Genomic DNA, 15359 nt, shown 5'->3' with positions numbered 1-15359 from the left:
CGCTAATTTACTATTGGTCGGAATATAGTTTGATAATTTTTTCTCTTTTGTAGTTACAAAATCTGCCACCAGATGTCAAGTGCTTTTAAAGGAGTGTAACTATCGGGTATCTTAATAACTACAAATAATATAAACGAGTTAAACTTAACAAATATATATTTATTATATAACATATATAACGTGACTTTTCCATAGAGATATTGTGTAAGTGGAAATGTTTTTGCATAAATATAGCAGCAAAAAACGAAAGGTTGATGTTGTCTCTCTCTAACTCATGCGGTACCGGCGCATGCGCATTAGCTTGTGCTTACGTACACGTATGTATACGATACTAGCTCCCCTTACCTGACTAGCAGACTAATGCGCATGCGCCGCTCAGCGCAAGTTAGAGAGAGAGACAACATCAACCTCCCATGTTCTATCTCATTTTATTTCGCCGACAGGTTTTATGATGGCTTGTCTGCTCTATGTGTAGTATCTCTATGATACAACGTGGTATCTAGCCGACAAGTGAAGTAGAAATTTTGTACAGTCGTGCCAATCATATTTTTCTTAAGTTGGCAGAACTTGCTATGTTGGAAGAACGCGTCACCAGAGTCACTAAGTGTGAAGTCTGCCACAGGAGCAGAGAAAATCGTTAAATTATCTCATACTCATTTAAAAGTAATTTTTATTAAAATGTTCCTATCATTAGTATAATTATTAATATTAATATTATATTAGATAATAAAAATTGATAAATTATTCATGTTTCTTAATGTTTAATATATGCGCGTTTGTAGTTACCAAATCTGCCACCAAATATCTCCAATGGCTGGCAAGTCATCTAAAGGAGCAGAAGAATTAAACTTTGATTAAAATTTTCTTCTATGAAATATTAATATCATTGGTATAATAATTATTAATAATATTATATTAGATAATAAAAATTATTGATAAAAATTTAAATAATTTATTATTTATACATTTTCAGTAAAAATAAAGTTATGTCAACAGAGGAATCAACGCCCCCAGCTATGGACATAGATACGACCAGCGATAATACTTCGATAGATGACAAAATTGAAGACTTTTGTGAAAATCCGACTCGAGACGCACTAACGGAAGGTTTAATGAGTTTATTAAAACCTACGGTTGATCAACTGGACGAAAGAATTCGTGCTACTAGGTATTATTAATTTGATTTATAATTAATATATATATATATTTTTTAATTTTTATAACCTATAAAAATTTTTGGTTAAACACTTGAAATAATATTTTAGGATAATTTGTTATAAGAGTAAAAAATATTATCTATTAACTTATCTATTATCTTAAGAGTAATATTTAACTCTTTTGTAGAATCTGCCAAATAGAATTGAAGCAACGTATTGAATCATTGTCAGACGTATTAAATAAAATTAACGAAGCACTTCAATGTCCATTCGAGACTGATTCTTACGTTAAGAAGTTAATTAATGCTAAACAAAAGATAACCGTAGTAAGTAACATTTTGCAAGTTACACAAGAACGAATAAATAAGCTTCATCAAGCTGTAGAAAAAAATACCTCAAAGAGGAAAGCTTTATTGGATCATAGTTCAATATATAGTAGTAGTAGTAGTAGTACAACTCATGTGGTGGAAGAGAAAGAAGTGGGAACGGAAAATTAAACATATTCTACTCACATAGTTTTTTTATCATATTTTTTTCTTTTTTTTTTTATTTATTCGTGTTAATAAGTAATAATTTGTATATTATAAATTTGTAAGTGTAATTTCTTTGAATTTAACAATGGGACCGAACAATATTGAAACTACCGATGATGATACCACAGATATGCAAATGGTCATATATAACATTACCTATGAAGAACGTAATCATATTTATGAACCTCGGGAAGATACTTTTACTTTGATAAATACTTTAGAACAAGACTTAAAAAGAATCAGATTAATGAATGTAGGCATGATTTTAGAAATTGGTAGTGGTAGCGGTGTTGTTATTGCTACATTAGCTAAACAATTAAAGAAAGATAACATTCCATGTTATTACTTAGCTACTGATATAAATCCAGAAGCGTGTAAATTTACGGAAAAAACTGGTCGTAGTAATGCTGTTGATATTAATGTTGTGCAAATGGATTTATTGAATAATATACGTTACAATGAAATGTTTGATATTATTATTTTCAATCCACCATATGTAGTAACCCCTACCGAAGAAACTACATCTTCAGAATTAATTTATAGAACATGGGCTGGAGGACAAAATGGTAGAGAAGTTATGGAAAAAGCATTTCCATACATTCCTAGATTATTATCAAATATTGGAGTATTTTATTTACTTGTTATCAAAGACAATAATCCAAATTATATCATAGAATCTTTCAGACATTTAGGTATGACTGGTACCATTGTTAAAAAACGAAAAATTATGGGTGAACGTTTGTATGTAATACGTTTTACCAAAGATTCAAATGTTCAATAATAATTTATATATATATATTTATAATTATAAACAAATATTTCTTTTTAACACGTTAGAAAAAATGTTATAAATATTTCTTTATAATTATTATTATTATTATTATTTATCTTATGTTAATCTAAGATCTAATTTTTTATTTTATTGTATTATTATTTTTAGATAATAATTATCATAAAGAAACATTCGTTTATACTTAAAAATTATAATACAATTTACTATGTTTATTATTAGAATATTTATTGGGTATATGCATAGATTTAATCATAAGTTACCATATAAAATGGCGTTGAGTCATTTGTGATATGTATGGCTGTTCTAATATATGCTTCTTGTCACGAATAACAACACTAATTTAATGACGTTAGTCAAATCTCTTGCTCTTGTCTTGAATTATAAATTAATACAAAATGTGAACAAAAATTTAATTGATGCTTTTTAATGATCTAATCATTAAAATCATATCATATAATCATTTGCATAATGATATTTCAAAATTTTTAACTACGTATCAATTGATTTCGACCTATAAATTCTTTGTAATTTAATGTGCAATGTTGCTGCACTAACGGTCATTAAAATAAGTGTACCTAACATAAGAGAAAATGCAGCATAAAAGCCATTATTACTCATACAAATGTTCTCCTCCTCTTTCGTAACTTCTTTTGCAAATGGTGCTGATGATAAATCAATATTATTATCCAATATTTGATTACTAACCGCACTCAAATCGTCAAGCATAATCACTTTAAAACCACGTCCAACTCTAACTGGATCTGTTAATAAAGGTGCCATTGACATATTTGAAGGTGCATAAGTTGTTACCGAACGACGCCTTCTGCCCGGTTCAATTTGCTACAAAAAGAAAAAAACACAAAATATTAATGTATGAAATGTATGTGTGTTGTGTAGTTAAAATTAGGATAAACATATATCAATAAAAGATATTGTTTGTCATATTATTAGGTGGACTGAAAAGTAATGACGCCCTTTTAACATTAAAATTCAAACAAACTTTAATGGCCGCACGTGCACGCAGTCAAACGTCGTCAGGGGCCCGGTAATATTTTTCATAAATTAATTTGAAAAAAAAACTTTATTGTCATTCACACAAAAAATTAACATAAAATAAAAAACAACAGATTTAATTTTATATATAAAATTATGAATAAAATAATGGCTAATCTTCCTGCTAGGAAAACAGACATGTTGTGTGAGCGGCCATTAAAGTGTTAATTAATTACGTTATCAACAATCTTTTTCTATCTGTTATGCAAAATTTTTTAATTATCTTAACGATAAAAATCATCAATCGATTTTTTAATTTAAAATATAAATAATTTGACATGCGTAGTACTTTTCGGTCCCCCTAATAAAACAATTTTAATGTTTTTATTAATTGTATATTAAATGTCATTTTGATACGTACTTGATTTGATTCCGGACAAGCTTGACAATCCGTTTTACAAAGTTCAACGTTACATTCGATGAATAAATCCATCACGTCGGGAAATTTAAAAGCTTGGAAAAATGCGTAGGCTATAATCGAGGCACCTGTGTTACCAGTGTCATTTGTTTTTTGAAATGCACCAAATAATTTTGGTTTTAGTATACAACCACGTTCATCAGTTAGTTGTAAGACATTCGTTGAACTTTCGTCACGTGCTACGCAATCGCGTACCTAAAAAAACACACACACATCATAATATATTAAATAATTAAAATAAAAACATTAAAATTGTTTTATGTATCTGCGAAACACTTCATTAATAATTTATATATAAATTATTATTGATGATATATTATTTGTGCTATCTATTGGGCAATGTATTAAAACCATATTTAACAATTTTGATTATTAATTTTAGAAAATTAAGATTAAAAATAATATACATTATTATAAATGTAAAAAATTCACCTGAAGATCGAAAGCTGGATCACCTTCCAATGTTACAACCAACGTCATAGTTTCTCCAATTTTGACCAAACCATCAGCTATAGGAGCAAACGGACCTTTACCAATTTGTATATCTAATTTGGCAACAGCAGTATCACCACTGAACGTAACGATTTCCTGATTGAGCATGTCCACGGATAAATTTACCGAAAGAGCCTTATTGATGTTACCTTCCCAAAGGCAACGTACTCTTCTCACAGTATCCCAAACTTCTTGTATACCTGGCTCGTTCTGTAAAGATTTCATTTTGAATGTCTGATAATGGAAGAATGAATATATTCATCACTATTTAAACTATTATCAATATTATTTAAGATAATAAGAAAACAAACCTGCAAGACCAAGACATTTTCAAGATATGCTTGTCCAGCTTCACCCTCGAAATCATTGATGAATTGAGTACCACAAGAATCTAAGCTAACTGTGAAAGAGTATTCGGTTTTTCCGGAATTTTGTTCGACGTATCTACAATCAGGATTCATGAAGAAACCCTGGAAGAGAAAACAAACAAATCATCAAAAACAGATCATTCATTTCATCGTTATTTAATAAACGTACCTTGGAATAAATGACGCCATCGAAAGCACGATTAAATTCAATATTAATCGTCATCATGGTCTTTCCACATTCAACCGATATATTATGAATATGCGGTGGATGTTTGAGGTCATCGTCAGCCTCGGTGCCCATCGTTACGCCTGCACAATTGCGAAAGATAAACAAAATGATGAAAATTGTTAAGAAAAATCAAAAGAAGAATCTCTTACCAGTACCACCACTAGTCGACCCATCTATATTGGATGTTGGATTTGGTGTGGAATAAGTGTACCCAGAAGTACCACCAACGGTACCTGTTGTACCTATTGTGCCTGGTGTTGGGAAACTTGGTCTAGGGGATGGTTGAGAAGCATAACCACCTTGAGAACTGTAAATATTACCAGCACCAGTACCAGTCGATGAGAATCCAGGTCTTTGAGTAGTGTATCCATAAGGTGTTGTCAATCCTGAAGAAGAGGGGTATCCACCCGATGGAGAACCACTTGGAGTACTCGAAGGAAATGCACTGGTTTTAGGTGGTAAATAAGTGGTCGAAAAACCACCAGGTTGAGAAGGATAACCACCAACTGGTTGTGATACTTTGGGTGGCAATGGTGTAGACGTTGGTCTTGGTGTGCTGTTAAAACAAAAGAAAGAAGAAAATTACAAAACATTTGTCTTGTAAGTCTTACATCAGACACAAGAGAATAATTGCATTGTCGATTTAACTCTGAATATCTATTAATACTCTTTCAGAGTCAGTTTACGCAACACTTTGGTTATATTTTCTTCATTCGTATCGCGTGCACCAGGACAATAAAACTTAGAAGAGATAAAATAAGCAAGGTATTGCTCAAGTTTATTAAAAACAATGATTTTCTTGATCTATATAATACCTTGGATTGCTTGATGGAAATCCAGTATACTGTGGTGGTAAATAGGTCGACGAGTATGCTGTTGATGGTGTTGAAGAAGGAAAAGTTCCAGGTCTTGCACTCGTAGAACTAGGATAATTAGAACTGGAACCACCAGTTGTACTTCCAAAAGGAGGGAAAGTTGAGGATCCTGGACCATAGGACGGTTGTGGTCGTGGATTAAATGTGGGAGAACTGCCATAACTGTTTTGTGGTATGTAAGTGGATGATGGACGTAAACTGCTTGGTGAGCCATAAAGTGTATTAGGAGTTGATAAACTATGTGAAGAAGTGTCACTCTCAGAAGATACAGAAAATGAAGAAGGTTCATTAGATGGCGTGTATAGGGATGATGGTCCTTGATAAGGATAATTGGTCACTTCGTTTTGACTCAATGAAAAAGATGATTGTTGTTGTTGTACGTGGTTGTTGGTTGACGGTTGGAAAGGTCGAGGCTTTTCCGGAGGTCTTTGTGTACTATATGGTGGCAGGTACCCATTGTCCGATTGTTGACGAACTGAAAAAACGAGAAGGAAACTCATCGAGAACTAAAATACTTTATTTTATTATTACTTCGATAGTATATACATTGGATTGTCTGAAATTGTACTAATTTAAAAAAAATAAAAAAATAAAATAAAATAAAGAATAATGCAATGAAATATAAACGAAAGGAAACATTATAGTTGAATCAACATAATCGTTGATTTGGATGTTCCATCGTCTTTGTAGAGAGCACCGATTAGTCATGTAGATCGGCACGATGAAATCATTTTCACTAAGATCCAATAATAATATTATTCAATGTTAATTAATACCAAGCAATCGATCATTTCATTTTTTTTTATAATATGTGCATATGTGTACGTGTGTTGAAATGCTTGCGTGCGTTTTTGTACGTGATATTATGAAAATGTGAAATGTATATAAAATAATATGACAAATATATATATATATATATCTACATTGATAGATAAAGAATAGATATAAAAGTGATGTGGATGTGAGAGTGTAGATGAAATAAGTTAGAAAGATAGAAATAGGTAGGAGGCATAAATGATGATGTGTGAAATTTAGAGAACTCGAACCGAAACTTTTCCTCTCGTTCATCGAAAGGAGAACCTACTTTTACGTGCGCCCTGTCGGTAGATCCCTTGAATCCACTCTAGGATATTTTGTGCCATCACATCTGCAGCCGACGTTGGTGCGGCTCGCTGGACTCTCGACCGTGCTAATGGATTTCAAAGGAATTGTTTTTGTTGGTCAACTTGATTTCTTATTTCTCACACAATTTTCTCCTTCATTTTTTATTTGATTTGATTTTGATTTTGATTTTTTCTTTTGTCGGTTTATGGATTTTATTTATTTATTTTTATTTTTTTTTTATTTTTTTTTTATTGAATGTCATGAGACACTTGAGTGAACTCTCAAAATAGAGTTCCTCCTGTTAACTTTCTTACCAGCATCGTCGACGTCGTCCGAGGTTCTCACGAACAGGGCATGTCCTATGTATTCTTGACCCATCGTTGTTCCTAGAACACCTACGACGAGAATAATCGTCGTCGTACTACTCCACCACATCTCGTTGTGTTTTCCCTGTTTATATCTAAAAAAAAAAAAAAAAAAGAAAAAAAATTAGAAAAGAAAATGATTCAATGTATTTTCAATTGAATTTTATTATTCTTCTTCTTCTTCTGCAAATTGAATTATTCAATTGAATATAATTGAATTATTCAATATGAAGAATAATTCAATTCAATTCAATTCAATTTGATGATAGAATATAATTGAATGATTTAATATGCAAATTAATTCACACAATTGAAAATACATTGAATAATTTTGTTTGTCTTTATATTCTAAAGATAAATTTCTTATTAGATAATTTATCTATTATTGTGATCTATAAAATGTTATTAAACACGTTCCCTGCCAAAGCCAATTTTGTCCAACTTGTCGTACAGGCCATTTGATTTTCAGCACATTTAATGAATATGTCTACGTGTACCATTTATGATACACATGGCCTGATGGTACCATAAATGTTACACGTAGACATGGAACGTGTTAATTAATCACATATCGTATAGATCAAGATTATTCATTTAATTAGACAATTAATAGTTTGATATAATCCTTAGGACAATTATGTTTTTCTTTTTTTTTGTATTTTAATATAACACATTTTAATGTTTTATTAATTACAAATTAATTATAAATTTCAATAAGAATATATTTTTCTTATTTTGGCTTTTTTCTTTTACGAATATATATATATATATATATATATATAAAACATTTATTTTGTATCTATTATTATAATTATGTAATAATAAATATGTGTGTTTGTAATCTGACGAATTTGATTTACTTTTTTATTTTAATTTTTTTTTTTATAGGTTCAATTGATTTTCATAAATGAATGATTCGTATGTAAATTGAATGACACATACAGACAGATAAGTTTGTAAATGAAAATTAATATTTGATCTACTTTCTGTAAATTGATATTAGGTGCTAATTGTAAAATTAATTAGAAAACTTGTTGATTTAATAGTCTCTTCAATATTTTTTAAGTCTCATTTATTGAATAATAATAATAATAATAATATTATTAACAACCAATCACGTAAGGAGCTAATAATCGATACGATAATAATTGATTAGTATTGGTTTCACTTATACATAAACAAAGGATCATCAATTGGAAATGTGAAATGCAAATCTGTATAATCCTTTAATGAGAGCATGCCTAATTGACGTTTCAATATTTCGTGAGGGTTCATTTAACATTAACACTTCAACCTTATTAACAATTTTAAGTTTATTTAGATCATTTGTATATATTATATGAACTAAATAATATAATTGAATATATTAATTGAATAAATTAATTGACTATATTAATATCTAAATTGAATATAAGAATAATAGTTTATATTTTGTAGTTTGTTTTAAATAATAAAAGAATAGAATAATATTTTATAATTAACAATTGTAAATTAAAATAAGGTAAAAAGTGACTCTACATTGAATGTAAAATTGTTGCCCATATTTTGTTTTAAATAATTAAAGAATAGAATAATATTTTATATTTTACAATTGTAAAATCATATATTAAGTGATGTAAATTTGAATATAAAAATAATAGTTTTATATTTTGTAGTTTGTTTTAAATAATAAAAGAATAATATTTTATGTTTTACAATTTTAAATTAATATTAGGTACAAAATGACTGACTCTACATTGAATGTAGAATTGTTGCTTATATTTTGTAGTTTATTTTAAATCATAAATAATAAAATAATATTTTTTATATTTTACAATTGTAAAATCACATATTAAATAATCTAAATTTGAATATAAATAATAGTTTATATTTTGAGCTTTGTTTTAAATAATAAAAGAATAATATTTTATATTTTACAATTTTAAATTAAAATTAAGTAAAAAGTGATTCTACATTAAATGTAGAATTGTTGTTCCATGTTTTGTACTTTGTTTGAAATAATAAATAATAGAATAATATTTTATAATTTACAATTGTCAATTAAAATTAGGTAAAGAATGATTCTACATTGAATTGTTGCTCATATTTTGTATTTTAATATTGTAAAATAAAATTAGGTAAAGAATGATTTTACATTGAATGTAGAATTGTTGTTCCATGTTTTGTACTTTGTTTGAAATAATAAATAATAGAATAATATTTTATAATTTACAATTGTTAATTAAAATTAGGTAAAAAATGATTCTACATTGAATTGTTGCTCATATTTTGTATTTTACAATTGTCAAATAAAATTAGGTAAATAATTATTTTACATTAAACGTAGAATTGTTGTTCCATGTTTTGTACTTTGTTTGAAATAATAAATAATAGAATAATATTTTATAATTTACAATTGTAAATTAAAATTAGGTAAAGAATAATTCTACATTGAATTGTTTCCCATATTTTGTATTTTACAATTGTAAAATAAAATTAGGTAAAGAATGATTTTACATTGAATGTAGAATTGTTGTTCCATGTTTTGTACTTTGTTTGAAATAATAAATAATAGAATAATATTTTATAATTTACAATTGTCAATTAAAATTAGGTAAAGAATGATTCTACATTGAATTGTTGCTCATATTTTGTATTTTACAATTGTAAAATAAAATTAGGTATAGAATTATTTTACATTGAATGTAGAATTGTCCATATTTTGTAGTTTATTTTAAATAATAAATAATAGAATAATATTTTATAATTTACAACTGTCAATTAAAATTAGGTAAAGAATGATTCTACATTGAATTGTTGCTCATATTTTGTATTTTACAATAGTAAAATAAAATTAGGTAAAGAATGATTTTACATTAAATGTAGAATTGTCGTCCATATTCTGAACTTTGTTTTAAATAATAGAATAATATTTTATAATTTACAATTGTAAATTAAAATTAGGTAAAGAATAATTCTACATAGAATTGTTTCCCATATTTTGTATTTTACAATTGTTAATTAAAATGAGTTAAAGAATGATTCTACATTCAATGTATAATTGTTGCTCATATTTTATAATTTACAATTATAAATTAAAATTACGTAGTAAAAAATGATTCTACATAGAATAGTTGTCCATATTTTATACTTTGTTTTAAATAATAATAAAATAATATTTTATAATTATAAATTAAAATAAAGTAAATAATGAGATTTAACATCGAATAGAATTGTTTTACAATGAAAATTTAATATCGATCATTTGTGGTATACTTTAACGTCAATTAGGTCATGTTACACAGAAAACTATCAATCTTTAATGATCCTAAATTAATTAACTTTGTTTCTATTCAAGCATTTAATTAAATTTAATTGCTTTATTAACTCGTAATATATTTTCATAGTTTATTAAATAAATATAATATTATTAAAAATGTTTCAATGAAATTATTAACGAGTTAATTAAATGAAACTCATTTTTAAGAGACACACACACACACACTTCTTACTAAATTATAAACAAACAAAAAAAAATATGAAATAAATGTTGAAGATTTAGGACAAATGATTTTCAAGGACCCTGAGGGTAAGACAACCAACAACACAACAATCGTGACTTTTACAAAGTTCGAAAGTAGAAAGCTACAGTTATGAAATCTTAGCTTAGGATCCTTCTCAAGGTTGACGTCAGCATTTCAATTCAACACAAGAAGAAAGGTAAAGAATCAATTTACTTATACACGAAATAATTTCTTCTCAATCTTCAAAAATACTTTTAATCAAAATTAAAAAAAAAAAAAAAAAAGGAATCAAATTGTAGAGAAAAATATATTCGATTATGTGAGAGAGAGAGAGAGAGAGAGAGAGAGAGAGAGAGAGAGAAAATTAAACGAGGTGTTACTTTGAAAGAGAATCAAGTTAGGATAACCTGTTTTTAATGAGCATCTATCTTGCGAACGAATAAGAGACGAGAATGAACATGAAAATGATGATAATGATGATGATGATGATGATGATGATGATGATGGTAATGATGATGATGATGTGAAATAAAGAGAAAGAGTAGTAGAACTGTAATAAAAATGAGATTGTAAGATTTTATACTTCAAAAGGTGTACTTTGATCTCGAAAGACGAATTGTATGTTAGCAAATTTAGCAAAGTTACATTTTGCATGATAATTCGTTGCAAGGATTTATTTCGTAATCATTTTAAATGAAAATTATGGGGATGATGTGATGGGTTTGTGCAAGTTTATGAAATTATAAATGTTATTTTCAAAGTTTATATTCAAATACAAAATGTTCTCAAATTTATTCAAACGTTTCAACTCTCTAATAATTCTTATATTATACAATATTATAATAATATTTTTTAATTTAATTAATTATATTTGTTATATATTTTTATATTATAAAATATAAAATTATTATTTTATTATATATATATATATATAGAATTGTTATATATTATATTTAACAATTATTACTTACAACTTTATATTTTTATATATATATTTATTTTTATTATTTAAATTATACTTTATAATTTTAATATTATATAAAAATTATAAAATATAATTTTTATTTTATATAAAAATTATTATATAATAAAAATAAAATTTATATATAAAATAAAATATGTATAATAACATGTAATAATTATATATAATAAATAAAAATATATAATATAAAGAATAGAATATATATATATATTATAATAAATACCCCCATATAAATATATAGTATAACACATATGGGGGTATATATTATAACACAGATAAATAATAGTAAAATTTGTTTAAACGTTTGAATTTATATATAACACTATACTTGATATATATATAATATATAACCCAATATATATATATTAAAACACATATGGGGGTATAGGAGTATATATTATAATACAGATAAATAATAGTAAAATTTATTTAAACACTTGAAGTTATATACTTGCACTATATATTTGTTATATATAATATATACCACCATATATATATATATATTATAACACATATGGGGATATATATTATACTATAAGATACATAATGCACGTTTTCTTTTTTATTTTTTGTATGAGTTGCATCTTTAATATAGTTTCATGATTACTGATGGTGAATATCAAATGATTTGAAACGAGCTTTTACGTATCTCTCGAAATACCTGTTAAATGATTATTATCACCCACCAAGCAAGAGAATTCACGGTAATAATTCGCTTAAATGTTCGTTTGGAACATTCTTCGCAATTGTTACGTAGAAACGTGACTCGTAATTTTTGCGGTTTACCCGACCTGAAACATTTTTTTTAATGAATCACAAGGTGGAGAATAATAATCTTAGTTATTGCATTAGTAGTTTTCCATTTTTTCTTTTTCCTTTTTTTTCCTTTTTTTTTTTATGTGGATTTGCATAGTCAATTTTTATTTTTATATTATTTTAATTTTTTTTATAGTTGAAAATTTAATTTTAATTTTATTAAAATTGATTTCAATGTGTTATTTATCTAATTAATTATATTTAAATTTATCTTATATATTTTATATTATATATTATATAATATTAAATATTATAAAATTTATAAGATTCTTTATTAAAATGAAATTTGTTTATAACTTTCTACATAATTTAGTCAATTTTATTATATAATATTATATAACTAAACCAAATTCTACAAATATTAATTAAATTAATTATAATTTAAAAGAATTATCTTCTAAATAGTGATCAATTTGTTATAAAAATTATAATAATAAATATAACTGCATGAATTTGGCTTTCACATTTTGATAAAATTAAATAACAAAACAATATTTTTAAATAAAAATATTTAAAGAATTATTTTCTAAATTTCAATTAATTAAAAAAAAAAAACACCTTTAAAATAATCATTGAAACAAAAAAAAATTAATAACTGCATGAATTTGGCTTGCACATTTTGATAAAATTAAATAACAAAACAATATTTTTAAATACAAATATTTAAAGAATTATTTTCTAAATTTCAATTAATTATAAAAAAAAGAACCTTTAAAATAATTATTGAAACAAAATATACAAATTTTCTAATTATTCTATTGAAATAAAAAATATTAATTAAACTCATCTTACTTTTATAACACAAATTGTTATTAATTCTGTACCTTCGTACCATTGTATTTCGTTATCGATGAATTATCTATGGAATGTACCATGATAAAAAAGAAAAAAGAAGAATAAGAAGAAGAAGAAGAAAAAAGTAATGATGGGGCAATAAGAGTTCGATAAGTCGATAAGAAAAAGAATCGAATAAGAGGAATCGTGCTCGTGTAAGGTGAAAGGTGAAAGTATCTTCAGACGTAGTCTCCAAAGGGAAAAGATTTTCTGTTCATGGTAAAACTTGTAACTTGCAAAAGTGTGCACAAATCGTAGACGTATCACATGCTGGAGACATCCGAGATGTTCTCGTAACAGAAAATAGAAATAGAAATAGAAATAGAGAAAGAGAAAGAGTAAGAGTTTAAATTCAAATAGGGAAGAAAAGATAATAAGAAGATACAACTACTGGATCAGATTCATTCATCAATTCTAAAACTACTTTAGTAGCTTTCTAATTTAATCTTAATTCCATTCTAGTTACTTCCAAGAGATCATCCAATTTCATTTGAAATATTTTCCTTTTTAAGGACATCACTTTTGAATAAGATTGTATACAATACAATTAAAGTTATTTTAATTAGTTTAACAAATCTTACTTAATTTACATTTAACTTGTTACATTGTCACTAATTGTAATTACTTTTGTCGAGTTAAATTAAGTCATTTGTTAATTAATTCGTTTATTATGTTCAAAATGTTTCTTGATTATTAATTGTTTCCCTTTTTTATTTATAGTTTTTTTCATTAACAATTTTTATGATTTTGTGTTACTTATAAAATATTGCATAACAATATTTGTAATAATATGTAATGCATGTATCTTTCTTTATAATATAATAAAATTTATATATAAAAAATTAATTTAAAAATTAAAATAAAAATTAAGAAACTATAATTAAAAAAAAAATTATAATAAAAATTATTAAAAAAAATATATATATATATAAAAATAAATATTTAATTTAATATTATATTTATATATTTAATTTATATATTATATAATAATTTATATATTTAATTATATATTAATTCATAAATTAATTTATATTAGGGATAAAAAAATATAAATATTTCTAATAATTTTGTATTAATTAATTAAATATTGTAACAATATTTGTATAATATATAATACATATATTTTTCTTTATAATATAATAAAATTTGTATATATAAAAAATTAATTTAAAAATTAAAATATAAAAATTTATGATAAAAATTATGTTAAATATTAAAAAATTATATTTTTTAAATATTTATATATTTATTAGGGAAAAAAATATAATTATATTTATATGTATTTTAATAATTATAATTATATATTTTAATTATTTTGTTCCTTTCATATTTTACAAGAGTGTTAATAAAATATATAACATATAACTTTCTTTACAATATAACATTTATATATATAAAATTAAAAAAAAATTACATACTTATAAATTAAATATATTGTTCATTTTTAATTTTATTAATATAAAATTAAAATGAAACCATTATGATATTAAATTATTAATTTAATATATATATATATAGATAAATATTTTGTAGAATTTCAAGGATGGATCCAAATGAAGAAAATTAGAAACAAAAAATAGGTTAAATTTGATTGTATTTAATAAAAAAAAAAAAAAAAAAAAACGAATGATCGATTCGTATAAGAAGTCGTTGGTTTGTTAGCAAAGAAACGTTTCCCGCGAATGAAATTAATGGTAGCACGTTAATTAAGTTGAACCGGGTGTTAATTAGCGAAACGATAGAACTAGTGCGATAGAAAGAGAACGAAATACTGCTAAAGTGTTGAGTGAGGGGTGGGGGTACAGGAAGAGAAGTGGGGGAGGAGTGAACGGTGAAG

At 25.3% G+C, this 15359-nt stretch overlaps 3 protein-coding genes across 3 annotated transcripts in view; 2 read left to right on the top strand and 1 right to left on the bottom strand.

Annotated features, from left to right (window-relative positions):
• Positions 1-443: 443 nt before the first annotated feature.
• Positions 444-1673, top strand: Snapin (SNAP associated protein). The gene is made up of 4 exons (XM_015331591.2): positions 444-663; positions 783-889; positions 974-1168; positions 1345-1673. Exons 3-4 carry the CDS (start codon positions 987-989, stop codon positions 1652-1654), a joined length of 492 nt encoding a protein of 163 aa, XP_015187077.1. The 5' UTR covers positions 444-663; positions 783-889; positions 974-986; the 3' UTR covers positions 1655-1673.
• Positions 1674-1775: 102 nt separating this feature from the next.
• HemK2 (HemK methyltransferase 2) lies at positions 1776-2486 on the top strand. The gene has a single exon (XM_015331589.2). It carries the CDS (start codon positions 1776-1778, stop codon positions 2469-2471), a length of 696 nt encoding a protein of 231 aa, XP_015187075.2. The 3' UTR covers positions 2472-2486.
• A 104-nt stretch (positions 2487-2590) lies between these two features.
• LOC107072021 (uncharacterized) overlaps positions 2591-15359 on the bottom strand; it is a 92958-nt gene continuing 80189 nt past the window's right edge. Inside the window, exons 2-10 of the mRNA XM_015331586.2 lie at positions 7337-7482; positions 7003-7107; positions 5859-6393; positions 5193-5599; positions 4984-5123; positions 4758-4916; positions 4387-4656; positions 3898-4149; positions 2591-3323 (exon numbers count right to left, since the gene is read on the bottom strand). Of these exons, the coding sequence (XP_015187072.2) occupies positions 2973-3323; positions 3898-4149; positions 4387-4656; positions 4758-4916; positions 4984-5123; positions 5193-5599; positions 5859-6393; positions 7003-7107; positions 7337-7457 (2340 nt within the window). The 5' untranslated portion in view covers positions 7458-7482 and the 3' untranslated portion in view covers positions 2591-2972. The remainder of the gene's footprint in view (positions 3324-3897; positions 4150-4386; positions 4657-4757; positions 4917-4983; positions 5124-5192; positions 5600-5858; positions 6394-7002; positions 7108-7336; positions 7483-15359) is intronic.

This window comes from Polistes dominula, unplaced genomic scaffold (assembly GCF_049000335.1).
Source record: "Polistes dominula isolate Pdom_NZ unplaced genomic scaffold, Pdom_raw_medaka contig_74, whole genome shotgun sequence".
In the NCBI taxonomy this organism is placed as follows: domain Eukaryota; kingdom Metazoa; phylum Arthropoda; class Insecta; order Hymenoptera; family Vespidae; genus Polistes; species Polistes dominula.
This window is presented reverse-complemented; position numbering and strand designations above follow the sequence as displayed.